A 13,160-nucleotide genomic window follows, 5' to 3' on the forward strand; every position below is an offset into this window, starting at 1 on the left:
CAACCTGAAAATATTCCTTAAATCGGAGTTGTTCAAAACTGGAAAAATGATCTCATTGCAGTACCACATTTTTGTAGTACCTTTGTGGTACTCAGATCAAGCCAACAGAAGACTCTGTTCCTCTTGCACTGGCATCAGTAGCAATAATTCTCTAGTCAGATTTCAGCTGCGACAGTAGGTGATCACACAAGAGACAGGAGAGACCCCACCTTGTTCTTCGAAAGATGAGGGGCTTGCAGTTCCAGCAAGAATAAAAATACAACACAGTTTGCAGAGCTGTGACATGCAAACCAAGAACATCCATTTACACATGCACTCTTGTGTGTGTGAGGAAAATTATTGTCAAGGAGATAAAGTTTTGATACAATCAGTGTTCAGATTGCCAGGATAATTTAATTATCTATTATTTTAGGTTTCAAACCATGAAAAAAAATTTTAAATGCTTAATTTATAGTACTGTGCCACTTTCTCCCGAGGACTAGTCTGAGATGCTTATATTGTTTGTGCCACTGTTTGTCTGTCTTACATAAAAGCTGACATTAGAATCACATTTTAACATCAGGCAATGCATTCTCCCCCTTTGAAGAGACAAAGCCAGAGTTCAGATCACTGGGGCAACCAGCTCATGAAAACAGCCTTCTAATGAAAAGTGTTAGGTACCTCAAGAAGCAGATGTGATGCCAGCTCTGCTGGGGGGGGGGGGGAGCAAAGTCTGAAGAGTGTGCCTTCCTGCAAGGCCACCTGAAGAACTTCATGCACTGCTGAATCCCACCTACTCACTGCTTTGCTTTTCCATGTGTATTTTCCTGGAAGACCAGAGAAGCTCTGTGGCAGCAATGTGCCATTCAGATCACCCATGCTATCCAATACGTAGTGGAGTTTGCCAAGCGCATAACAGGATTCATGGAGCTCTGCCAGAATGACCAGATCCTTCTCCTTAAGTCAGGTAGGTAAAGGCCAGAGGCTTGAGACTTATTTAACACCCAGCACATTAGAAATGTGCTCTGTTGTCTTGGTCTTTAAACCATTTTAATTTTGAAGGAGCCCTAATTTCAGTCTGTTTCCTTAGCTATATTAACCCTTCCTTATTTTTCCACATTTATCATGTTACTCCTTTCTGATCTGCTTCCCTCTACAGTAGATGATGGCTATTAAGTTAGTGCACACTCACAATCGTTGCAGAAACTGCAGCCTCCAACATGACATGTGATGGAAAGACCCAGCGAATCGAGCTGGTCAAATCAGTCATCTGCCACCCTGTAAAATCCCCGTTTGTCATTAGTGAAACAAACGCAGGCTCACTGGGGCCTGCCTCTGTGGTCATCTCTAATCTTTTTAATGAGACTATAGAAATACCCTCCAGCCAGTGCACAGGAGGGAAAATCCCTGCTGGCGCCAGTTGGGTTTAGAATAAATGAGAGCGGATTATGGCAGCACACTGTGGCCATGCTTTCTGTGTGTGCACATGTGTGGATAAGAGCAAGGGGAAGAAGGGCTTCCTTCCCTATCATCCTATCTGTCCCCCAGAAGAATTGTGACAAGATTTATCATGACTATGTAGTAACACTGTCAAACTCAGGAGGACAAAGCTGGATGACCAAGTGAACCACAGCTGGTAATTAACCGCAGTTACCCTGTTGTATGAGTTTCTTTCTCTCTCCATGTGTAAAAGGCAGGATGCTGTTTAAGGCAGCTTGTTAAAACATAAGAAGTGCCTCTCATTTCAAGTGAGAGCTCTTCCTTAAGTCTGAAAACCAATGTGATTCAGTGTTCTGTACACAGGGGTTTGTGGCTTGGTGTGGGTGTGTACTGAGACAGTGGACACAGGTACAAAGGGAAGGGATGCAGAGACTTTGGGAACGTACAGGCAACCTCCTGAAAAAACAGAGTCATAGAGTTAGAATTATTTTTTAGAGCCTGTCCCTGATGATATTTCTCATGACTGGTCTCTTCCTAAGTATTTCCTCGAAATTTCCCCTGTTCTGATATTTTGCAGTAAAGTATGGTAATGTATTGCTTTTTTCCATGTCTGATAGGCTGCTTGGAAGTGGTTTTGGTGAGAATGTGCCGTGCCTTCAACCCACTCAACAATACTGTTCTGTTTGAAGGAAAGTATGGAGGGATGCAAATGTTTAAAGCCTTGGGTATGTTGATCTTCTTCTTTTCAATTACATTGAGTAGCTAGGTGACAGATTTGCATTTCATAAAATAAGAGACCTACAATGAAAGTCTTCAGTATATGCTGAATGCCCAAAACTCAAAATCTCTAGGCTGGAACCAAAAAAGAAAGGTGACTCTACTAGCTGTTAGCAGGGATAGGGGTGCTTCTCTTATAAAAACAAGCAGCATGAATGTTTTCCAGATAGTTATCTTACCCTTCCACCTGAAATTTTGGTAAAATGTGAGTTTATGGCAGAAGCCAAGCAGTTTATGTCTACAGTTGAGTTATGTTTGATATATCAAATCACTCCTACTGTAGTCCTGCAGAAGGCTATTTTAGCCACGGCAATGAGAGGGATGAAATGCTGAACTACTAAAACTATGCTGAACTATGAAATGCTGTCTACTACAAAACATAGACCAGGGTTTACTGAAAATACTGTTTTGCTGAAAACTTTTAAGCTTGCTTAGATTCATGTATTGAAACAATTGCTTAATTTCTCAGCAGAATAGTGAGTACTACCTTATGTGTTAATAGGTAAATTAATCTATTTTCCCTATCCATGAGACTGATAAACTACAAGAATTTATTCAGGGCCAAACTCAAAGCAAGGTATTTGCTTCAAATATATATATTTGTCATGTAAGTAGATATTGTTCTTATTTGCATATTGATACATGTAACACTATTTTATAAGTATAAAGCATGTATGAGTGTCCATTAATTTACTTACTTTGTTCTTTATGATTATTTCAGAAATTTTCATAAATATTTGTACTATTAAGAAAATTATGCATGGGAAAGTTATTTAAGACTGCTCATTCATTTAAATCTGTTTTAAAATAACAACCCTTTATACACTGGGAAAATAAAACCCTATTCTAAGATGTCTGTGCAATTTTTGTATAGGTCATGCCCCTCATTCTTGATAATTTCTGTGCTTCAATGGGAGTTTTAGTGACACATTTTCAGAATAGATGGAATTTCAATAGATGATGAAAGGCACTTTTTTTCAAAGCACAGACATTCACTCACAGTTTTGTTTTTTTTTCACCAAAACAATACTCTTTTCCTGGAGGGTTAAAGAGCTGATGAGTTTCTAGCATAGATTCTGTTCTCTGTGGTCTGCAGGTTCTGATGACCTAGTGAATGAAGCGTTTGAGTTTGCAAAGCATTTATGTTCCTTACAGCTGACTGAGGAGGAGATTGCCTTGTTTTCATCTGCTGTTCTGATATCACCAGGTAATTTTTTATCTGAACACCACAATGATATTTTTGTTTTCATCCATGTCTACCTCTATATCTGCCTACTTAAACATCTGTTAAAGGTGTATTAAGAAATATTAAGCAATGTACTAAGCAATGGAAGACTACATGAATTACCCACATACACCTCAGTCTCTTTTTGTCAGATGGTCAGCAATTATGCATAGTGGAAATAGATTCAAAGTGGGTGGTACAGCCATGGAGCAGCACTATGCAGACAAGCAGTTCAGGCTGGCATTTCTGCAGACCATGTACTGTACTACAGACCACAAATATGTGGTACTCTAGGAGGTGCATGTTCCTCCTAGAGTTTTGACGAAGTCCAAATCTCACAGTTCTGAGCAGAATATAGTCCCTGACTATGATGGGCTTTTCCCCAGGGGGTGAGAACGTGAGAAGCAAAAATCTGTATGAGGTCCTGTCTGAATTTACTGAGAAGTGAAGATTCCAGGGACAACATGTTCTATTTCACACATTCATATATTGGAACTACACGGGCAACCATGTAATCTGCAAGTGCCAGGTGTGTGAACAAAGACAAGAGGGTTTTGAGATTGAATTGATCACTCAGAATGTGGACCTAGCAGACAAGCTCACAGTTAGGGTGGGATTTTTAGACATGCCTAAATCTCAATAAGAGTAACCTCTTGAAAGGCCTTTACAAAAAATCACAACATGAATTATTTTTCAACCTGTTCTGCTGAAGACTTCCTCTAGGTCACATTGCCCTTTTGCACATCTGTGGGGGAGATTATGTTAGGCAGAATTAGACAAACACAGATGGTGTCAACATGTTCATTCTCATCATAAATGACACCTCATGGAAGGACTCTGCTCCTTTTATTTTTCATTTGAGTAGTTCTTGCTGGCGTCTGCTCAGAGGTGACATGGCTGAGCTGGTGGCTTTTCACAGTGTTCCTCTCGGATGTTCCTTTTGATTGTTCCAGAGAGAGTGTTCCAAATAGCCACTATTTCCACATAACATGTGTCTCAGCTGTACACAGGGGTGAGACTTGCCTGTCCCTTAGATGCCCTGACTTCCTCTGGGGAAGCAGACATGTGTCCTGATAGGTCCATCATTCCTCCCCAGGTCTGAAAAGACCAAAGCTGGGAGCATGACAGAGATGTGCAGATAGTGCTTGCTCCTGGTTATCATTAGTTGTCTGCTAAGCACACTAGGTCAGTGCAAAGCTGAAGACAGCCTGGAAATTTGTTTGAGATCTGGGCTGTGGAGTTCCTTGGTAAGATGTTAACAGAGTTGACAGAAGATGATTTCAATGTTTCCAGCTGACTTCACATTATGAAGCCAAGGGAGACAGGAAAAGGGTGGTGATGGGATAGTTGTCAGCAGGAGCTGGATTTCCTCTTTGTAGCAACTGGAGCTTTTTTAACTCTTCAGCTTATTTTCTTACAGGTAGGAACAACAAATGTAGGAGTTAGCTTACAGAAACAGTATGATCATTTCAAAGCTGACTTCAAAGCACTTTGGATCAGATAGGGGCATTATATCTGCAGGGAGAAAGAAAATTTAGTAATGCAATTTCTACCCAAACTGAAGCCATGTTTCTGTCTCCCAGATGATTTTGGAAATGAGAACAGCTTACAGCCCCTATTCAACAAAATCTTGTTGCAGAAAGCTTGTAGTATAAAAGGCACAGTATCCTGTGCTTTAGACCTGGGCAAATCCTATTTGAATAAGGGAGCACAGAGCTGCTCTATGGGAAGTACACATAATTCTTTTCTACAGAATTTTCTTTCCTACAGAAGCCACCATCCTGAAAGGTGATTCTTATGCCCTTGATCTCAGTGTTTAGATAGTTTACAATTTACTGGCCATCAGCTGCAATTAACTCTATTCACCCCAACTCTCTGGATCTGGACATACAGATGTTTTTTTACCTAATGAAGTATACATCTGTCCAAGCAATGAGCAGCCAGTTTCTCCAGGAGAATGCTGTAAGACACAGTGTTGAAAGCTTAACTGAGGTCCAGGTAAACCCACAGCCTTTCCCTCATCCACCAAGCAGGTCACCTTGCCATAGAAGGAGATCTACTCAGTCAAGCAAGACCTGCCTTTCATAAACCCGTGCTGGCTGGCCTGATCACCTTGTTGCCCTGTACGTACCATGTGACAGCACTCAAGATGATGTTTCATAACCTCCCCTGGCACCAAGGTCAAACCAACAGGCCTGTAGTTCCCTTGACCCTCCATCTGGCCTTTCTTGTAAAGCAAGCATCACATTTGCTAACCTCCAGCCAGCCGCCCAGTCAGCCAGGACTGCAGGTAGGGGATGGAAGGTGGCTTGGTGAGCATTTCTGCCAGTTATTTCAGTACTATTCAGTGGATCTCATCTGGCCCCATAGATTTGTGCATGCCAAAGCTGTGTAGAAGGTCACAAACCATTTCACCTTTGGATTATGGGAGCTGGGTGTTATCTGGCCCCATCTCTTGTCTTCCCTCAGTGGACTGGGTACATGAAGGCCAACTGGTCTTACAATTGACTTTAGTCGACCTTACTAAGACTGAGGCAAAGAAGGCATTAAGTACCTCAGCGTTTTCTTCATCCTTTGTTACTATGTAACTATGTAACTATGTACTTGTCAGTTACAAAGGCTGGAAGTAAGGATAACACAATATCAGGTGCAATTACATGACTTTACTAAACAGAACTGGTAGGCATTAAAAGGGTAACTTACTAACCCTAGTTCTGCAGAGAGAAAGTGAAATAGGAAGAGAAAGGAAAAAAGGACAAAAGAAAAAGAGAAAGGAAAAGAGAAAGGGATAACTAGAGCTAAAATTACCAGTCCTGGATCCAGTGTTGGGCCATCATAGAGGGAGATGTAGTCAAACTGCTGCACTCAAACAATTGTTTCACAATGATAAGGTGTGTCACATTGAGCAACTGAAGCAGAACTCCATCCACTTTGCTCCTCAGTTGTTACCTCTACCATTGTCTCCGTATGCAGTCCCTAGGCCATGTGTAAGCTGTTGTTTTTCCATAGGTGCCAGGCAATCCTTTAGAAATGTTAAAAATTATTTGTTCCAGGGCTTACAATGGTGTTGTGGAACCACTCCACTTCTACCAGTCCCTTAAAATTATAGTTGTAGAAGAGAAAAGAGAAAGGAATAAAGGGAAATAAAGAAGTTAAAGTGAAGTCACCACCCAAAGCTTGCACCTCCCAATCAAGGAATTGTTTCTTCTCAGTGGAGTCAGCAGTCTCCAGCTTTGTGATCTCCCCTTACCAAGACACTGTCTCTTCACAAGTCCTTCACAGTACTGAGACAAATGCATAACAAATCTTGCCTGTTACAATGCTGCAATTCTCTCTTGTTCTCCTTTTATTGCTTACATATTTATTGAAATATTTTGAAAATATTTTGAAATATTTTTTACTGTGTTTTACAGCAGTAGCCAGATTAAGCTTGAGCTGTGCTTTGGCCCTTCTAGTTTTCTCCCTGTGCAGCCACATGATATCTCTGTAGTAGCCCCTGAGTGGCCTGCCTCTTCTTCCAAAGGCCATAAACTGTCCTTTTTTCCCTGATTTCCAGCTGAAGCTCTCTATTCATCCAGTCCAGCCTTTTCCCCATCTCCTATTCTTTCACCAAATGAGGACAGGACATCCTGCTCCATTAAAATTTCCTTCTTAAGGAGTATCCAAGCTTATTGGACTAGTTTTCCCTTCAGGACTGTCTCCCAAGGGAGTCTGTCAACCGACCTTTTAAACTGGCCAAAGTATGCCCACCAGATGTTCATGAGAACAGTTCTGCTGACTCCCCTTCTTACTCCTCCAAAAGTCAGACAGAGTCCATGTCATGATCACTAAGCCCAAGATGGCCTCCAGCTGTTACATCACGCATGAGCACTTCTGTGTTCACAAGAAGCTGGTCCAGAGGGCCCTAGCTGCTCTCTCACCAGTTGTGGCAGGAATTTATCTTTCACACACTCCAGGAACATCCTTGACTCTTTCCTCTCTGTTGTATTTTATTTCCAGCAGACCCCTGGTAAATTGAATTCCCCCAAGAGAACAAGGGTGAACGATCAAGAGACTTCTCCCTGCTATTTATTGGCTATTTTGTTTGCCTCTTTATACTGTTTGGGTGATCTACAACAGACTCCCATCATGGGAATTATGATTGTTATCAGTGTTTGCCAGCATGGGACCCTGTGTTCACCCATGAGAACACCTCATATCTCTGTACTGGTGTCTTTATCTCTTGCTTTGCTTTTTCTCAGATCGAGCTTGGTTAATAGAGCCAAGGAAAGTCCAGAAGCTTCAGGAAAAGATTTACTTTGCACTTCAGCATGTGATTCAGAAGAACCACCTTGATGATGAGATTTTGACAAAGGTAAATTGTTAAAATGAAGAGTCAAGTACTCTTGGCACGTGATTTTTTCATTCTTCTTCTTTTTTTTTTTTTTTTTTTTTTTTTTTTTTTTTTTGGCACAATTTCTTCACATGTTCTTGCATTTATGTAAGTTAAAAAAAAGCACAGTGTGTGCTTGAAATGCATAGGAGAAGAAAGTCTCTGTTCCTGGTAGCTTAGTCCATTTTCTGTTGAATCCACTAGTCATTTTAACAGGAAAAGTAGGAAGAATGAGGCTGCCTTAAAAAAATACTGCTGGATGAAGTTTATTATAAAAAACATTTTTTGCACTTGGCTAAATTTTCCAGGGCAGTTGTTTTTCACCTCTTACAGTAAGAACAATGTCTGGTCCATTGGATGGGTAGTTTTGATGGAGTTCAGAGTACTGGATTCAGCACCCAACAAGATGTTAACACAGTTCATTTGGGAAACTGAAATTTATACTAAATTTGCTTTGTCCTTTTTTTCTTTTTGTTTTAATGTTTCACAGTTAATAGCCAAGATACCAACAATTACTGCACTTTGCAACTTGCACGGGGAGAAACTACAGGTATTTAAGCAATCTCATCCAGACATAGTGAATACACTTTTTCCTCCATTATACAAGGAGCTTTTCAACCCAGACTCCACCACTGGCTGCAAGTGAAGGGGATAATAGAATTTTCACGTAGTCATGGAATGCATCACTATTAAGACAAAAAGAAATGTTTTCATGAAGAACTTAATAAAAATGTCACTACTGCAACACTAGGAATGTCCTGCACTTAATAGAAATATTTTTCACCGCTACAGTTTGAAGAATGTAAATATGCAACTCTGAGTGGGGATGTAATTTTTCTCTTTTCGTTGTTTACTTTTGGGGGGTTATTTTGGGGGGGGGGGTGTGTTTTGTTTTGTTTTGTTGGGTTTTTTTTGATTTTTGGTCAGGCTTTTGGGGGGAGGAGGAGGAGGAGGCTGGTTTGGTTTTTTTTGTTTTGTTTGGTGGTTTTTGCTGTGTTTTTTTTCAACTGACGATGAATATACAACTATGGAACACTGGGTGTAAACTTTTTTTATTTTATTTTATTTCATTTTATTTTATTAGGGAATGTTTTGGGAGAAAACTGTTCCTAGAATTTTATTGTAGATATTCATGAGAATAGAGCAGTACTTCACAGTATTACTCTTGCTGTTTATTGTTAAAATATAATTTAAGAAAATTCCACTTGTTAGATTTACCTATTTCTATGTTTTTAGATAGCTTAATGCATGTGGAAATTTGTAGCTGTCTTGGAAATTATGGTGCATGTATGGAATACATATATACACATATATATATATATGTGCTATATACCAGTTTTTTACATATATATATATACATATATATATATGTAGGTATTATATGCATACATGCTGTAGCTTAAAAATCCCATGCCTACTTTTAAAGGATTCTCAGCCCAACTTTCATGCATTTCTTACCCTCCAAGTAATGCATTAGATTTACTTTGGGCAATCAAGATTTGCTTTGCCAGTCAAAGTTAAATTATTAGCTGCCAATGTGTAACAACAAGATCAGTTCTGAGATATGTGTAATGTAGTGCATGTGTGCAGTCTGTAAATGAAACTTTAGGAATGTATCAATGGTGAAAAAGCCTTGTCTGGATAATTTTAGAGAAGAGAGGAAATGTTTTGGGGGCAATTTTCTCCCTCTTACAGGGATAGAGCATATATAAAAGTGAACACTCTAGGACCTGATGTCCATTACGTACCTGAAACACAGAGTAAAAAGGTAGACTATCCCACATGTACATTTTTCTGATTCCACACATGGTGTTATTTTGTATATACTGCTTTGAAAGTATCTGCAAGACTTGGATTGTTTTGGGTTGATTTTTTTTGCTGAACTCAGTGGAAAGACACTTAGTGAGCTCAGCAAAAATCGTAGGAAGCCTAAAGTGTTATTTTGAAGAGTAATGGCAGAGGGAGGAAGGGAGGAGGACAGTCAAAGCCAGTGATGTCCATGGTTACAAAGGCGAATATTACTGTCACGGTGTCTGACACAGCCATCATCTAGATGGGACTGAAAGTTTCCATTACACACATACATATATGTATGTTACATACACATGCATATATGAATGTATATGTCTGTATGTATATAACTGTAGATACATACATAAATAGGGATGATTTTAGATGCCCTTCAGGAGAGGGACAAAGTATTGGACCTTTCTTTTTTTGTCTGTTTCTGCATTGGCTTTATGTGCATTTGCTTGCAAAACCAAAGGCAAACAGAGAAGACTGCCATGGACTTTTAATCTTGTGGATTAATAAAGTTTAATTAGCAGTCATCATTAATATAATTGGATTCTGCCAGAGATACAAAATATAGACTTTTTTAGCTAAGGAAGAGTGATTCAGTTTTCATACCATCACTTTTACCTCTTGTGAACTTTTTCAGAGAAGTTGCCTCTGGGGGCAGCAGCGGACAGAGCAGAAAGAGGCAGTAGAGGAGAAATTAAGGCAACATCACAAGCAGATACATTTCTTTGTTTCAAATCACATAGAAGTCAGTATTTTCTCATATTTAATTTAAATCTCTTGTGTGCCAGTTTATGTCCATTACTCTTTGTTCTGTCACTGGACACCACAGAGAAGTGTCTGGACCCATCCTCCTGACACCCATCCTTTAGATTTTTAAAAACATTGATAAGTTCACATCCCACCCTCCTTTTCTCTAAGCTAAACAACCCAAGCTCTCTCAGCCTTTCCTCATAGGGCAGATGCTCCAGTCCTTTCATCATTTTAGTGGCCCTGTGCTTTGGCCTGTAGTTCTTTGTCCTTCTTGAACTGGGAAGCCCAGAACTGCACACAATACTCCAGGTGAGGCCTCACCAGAGCAGAGCAGAGCAGAGCAGAGCAGAGGGGGAGGATAACCTCCCTCAACCTGTTGGCCACACTCTTCTTAATGCACCCCAGGATGGCATTGGCCCTCTTGGTTGCCAAGGCACATTGTTGGCTCATGGTGAGCCAGTTGTCCACCATGACTCCTGGGGTCTTTTTCCCCAGTGATGCTTTCCAGCTGGTCAACCCCAAACCTGTATTTGTTCCTCCACAGATAGAGTACCCTACACTTCCAATGTGTCAGCCAGCCCTCCCAGTTTTGTATCATCAGGGAACTTGCTGATGATACATTCTATCCCCTCTCCAGGTCGTTGGCGAATATGTTGAATAAGACTGGACCCAGCACTGGTCCCTGAGGTACACCACTGGTCACTGATCTCCAGCCTGACTCAGCCCCACTGACTACGACTCTGAGCTCTGTCCTCCAACCAGTTCCTAATCCATCTTACTACCCAATTATCCAATCCACATTTCTCAAATTTGGTTATGAAGATATTGTGAGGTACAGTGTCGAAAGCCTAGCTGTGGTCAAGGTAGATATCAGCTGCCCTCCCTCAACTAACCATCTGGTTATGTCATCACAAAATGCTATCAGGTTGGTTAAACATGACTTTCCCGTAACAAATCCATGCTGGTTACTCCTTAAAAGCTTTCTTTCATCTAAGTGGTTAGAGATGGCCTCCAGAATGAGCTGCTCCAGGGATGGAGTTGAGGCTGACTGGTCAGTAGTTGCCTGGGTCTTCCTTCTCACCCTTTCTGAAGACTGGAGTGACATTAGCTTCCTTCCAGTCTTCAGGCACCTCTCCAGCTTTCCATGATTTTTCAAAAATGGTGGAGAGTGCATCAACAACAACATCAGGCAGATCTCATAGCGCTCATGGATGAACCCCACTGGAGCCCATGGGTTTTTGCATATTCAGATTATCCAGGTGATCCCAGTCCTCGCTGAGCAGTTGAAAATATCCTCCCTCCAGTTTTGCTCCCTTACTTCCAGAGTCTGAGATTCCTGAGGATTAGTCTTAGTTGTAAAGACTGAGGCAAAGAAGGCATTCTGCTATTCTGCCATCTCTGCATCATCTGATACATTTCCTACTTCATTTAACAGTGTATGCACTTTTTCCCAATTCTACCTTTTGCTATTGACATATTTAAAGAAGCCCTTCTTGTTTCCTGTCACTTCTTTTGACAGGTTTAGTTCAAGGACAGTTTTGGCCTTCTTTGTTGCATCTCTACAAATTCTAACAGTGTTTCTATAATCCTCCCAGCTGACTAGACCCTTTTTGTGCTTATTGTGAGCTTCCTTTTCCCATTTTTTTTCCAGGAGATCCTTGCTTATCCACACAGGTCTCCTGCTTTGTGTACTGGATTTTTTGGTTTGGGTTGGGTGTTTTTTTTTATTTTTTGGTGGGTATGTACTTATCTTGGGCTTGCAACAGATGGCGTTTGAATATTAACCAACCCTCTTGGGCTCTGCAAGAGGGGAAGGAGAAAAGGAGCATACTGACAGGTATTCCAAAGGACCCTCCCTGTGCTTGGCTGTATGACAGAGTGGTGTTGCAGAGAGACCACAGGGACAAAGCTGGGCCCCAGGGTGGGTGCAGAAGCTTGGTTTGTTGCAGTGATAACTTAGTGTCTCCAGCTTTTACAGCAGATTTACAAATCTCTGGTCTCAACCCTCTGCATGACCAAATAACTTGCAGGCTATTCCAAGTGCTTTGTGGAGTTTTCTCTTGGCCTCCATCAGCCCATTTGCAAGTTCACATACTTTTTTGTGGAAGAATACAGTCAAGAGAACATCAACACATTTGCTCTGTTTTTGCTATGACAGATGAGATACAAGAGCAATTACAAAAGAAGATTTTTCTCTGTAGGTTCATTACGACCTCAAAAGAAAAAAAGAAAGAAAAAGCCTGCACTGCAAAGTTAGTTGTGCTCAGAATTTTGTTGCAAATGTGACATACTCTTCACAGTGGCTTAGTCCTATAGAACAGCGGTTTCTAAATTACCTTTTCTTGTTCCAAATTGAGAGCATATTTTCTTATCTCATTAAAATATCTTCAGTTAGCATAATAAAGCATTGCTTTTGATGTTTCTTTGTAGCACTTAAACCCTAAAACTAACATTTCCTTATAAGGTAGTTAATTTGTTTTGAAGGTCTCTTTACATGAGAAGAACCCCAAGCCCCAACACTGATTAAAAAAAAAAAAAAAAAAAAAAAATTAAAAAAAAAAGCAATAAGCCTATATTTATGTACTTCTTGTGTGGATTTATTTGGGAAAAAAAACCGTCAAGTTGAACTGAACACCAGATTCATATTTTCATTGTCTTTTCCAATGCAAGAAAATGCACATAAATATTTGTTTTAAATTCTTTATAAAGCTGTTTTCAGTACATCAAAAGTAACATATTTAGCCAATCAACAGAAATATAGTATGTGAAATATATTAGTGTTCTTAGTGCTGATAAATAAAGAGGCTTGTCATG

The 13,160-nt window shown here is 40.3% G+C and overlaps 1 protein-coding gene and 1 long non-coding RNA gene across 2 annotated transcripts in view; one reads left to right on the forward strand and one right to left on the reverse strand.

Moving 5' to 3' along the window:
• RORB (RAR related orphan receptor B) overlaps positions 1 to 11,605 on the forward strand; it is a 131,036-nt gene extending 119,431 nt beyond the window's left edge. Inside the window, exons 6-10 of the mRNA XM_071730558.1 lie at positions 814 to 946; positions 2,037 to 2,144; positions 3,293 to 3,403; positions 7,663 to 7,775; positions 8,284 to 11,605. Coding sequence (XP_071586659.1) covers positions 814 to 946; positions 2,037 to 2,144; positions 3,293 to 3,403; positions 7,663 to 7,775; positions 8,284 to 8,439 — 621 coding nt within the window. The 3' untranslated portion in view covers positions 8,440 to 11,605. The remainder of the gene's footprint in view (positions 1 to 813; positions 947 to 2,036; positions 2,145 to 3,292; positions 3,404 to 7,662; positions 7,776 to 8,283) is intronic.
• Positions 1 to 13,160, reverse strand: part of LOC139789622 (uncharacterized) — a 51,702-nt gene that overhangs the window by 35,280 nt on the left and 3,262 nt on the right. The window lies entirely within an intron of this gene.

Source organism: Heliangelus exortis, chromosome Z, assembly GCF_036169615.1.
Source record: "Heliangelus exortis chromosome Z, bHelExo1.hap1, whole genome shotgun sequence".
Taxonomy (NCBI): Eukaryota; Metazoa; Chordata; class Aves; order Apodiformes; family Trochilidae; genus Heliangelus; species Heliangelus exortis.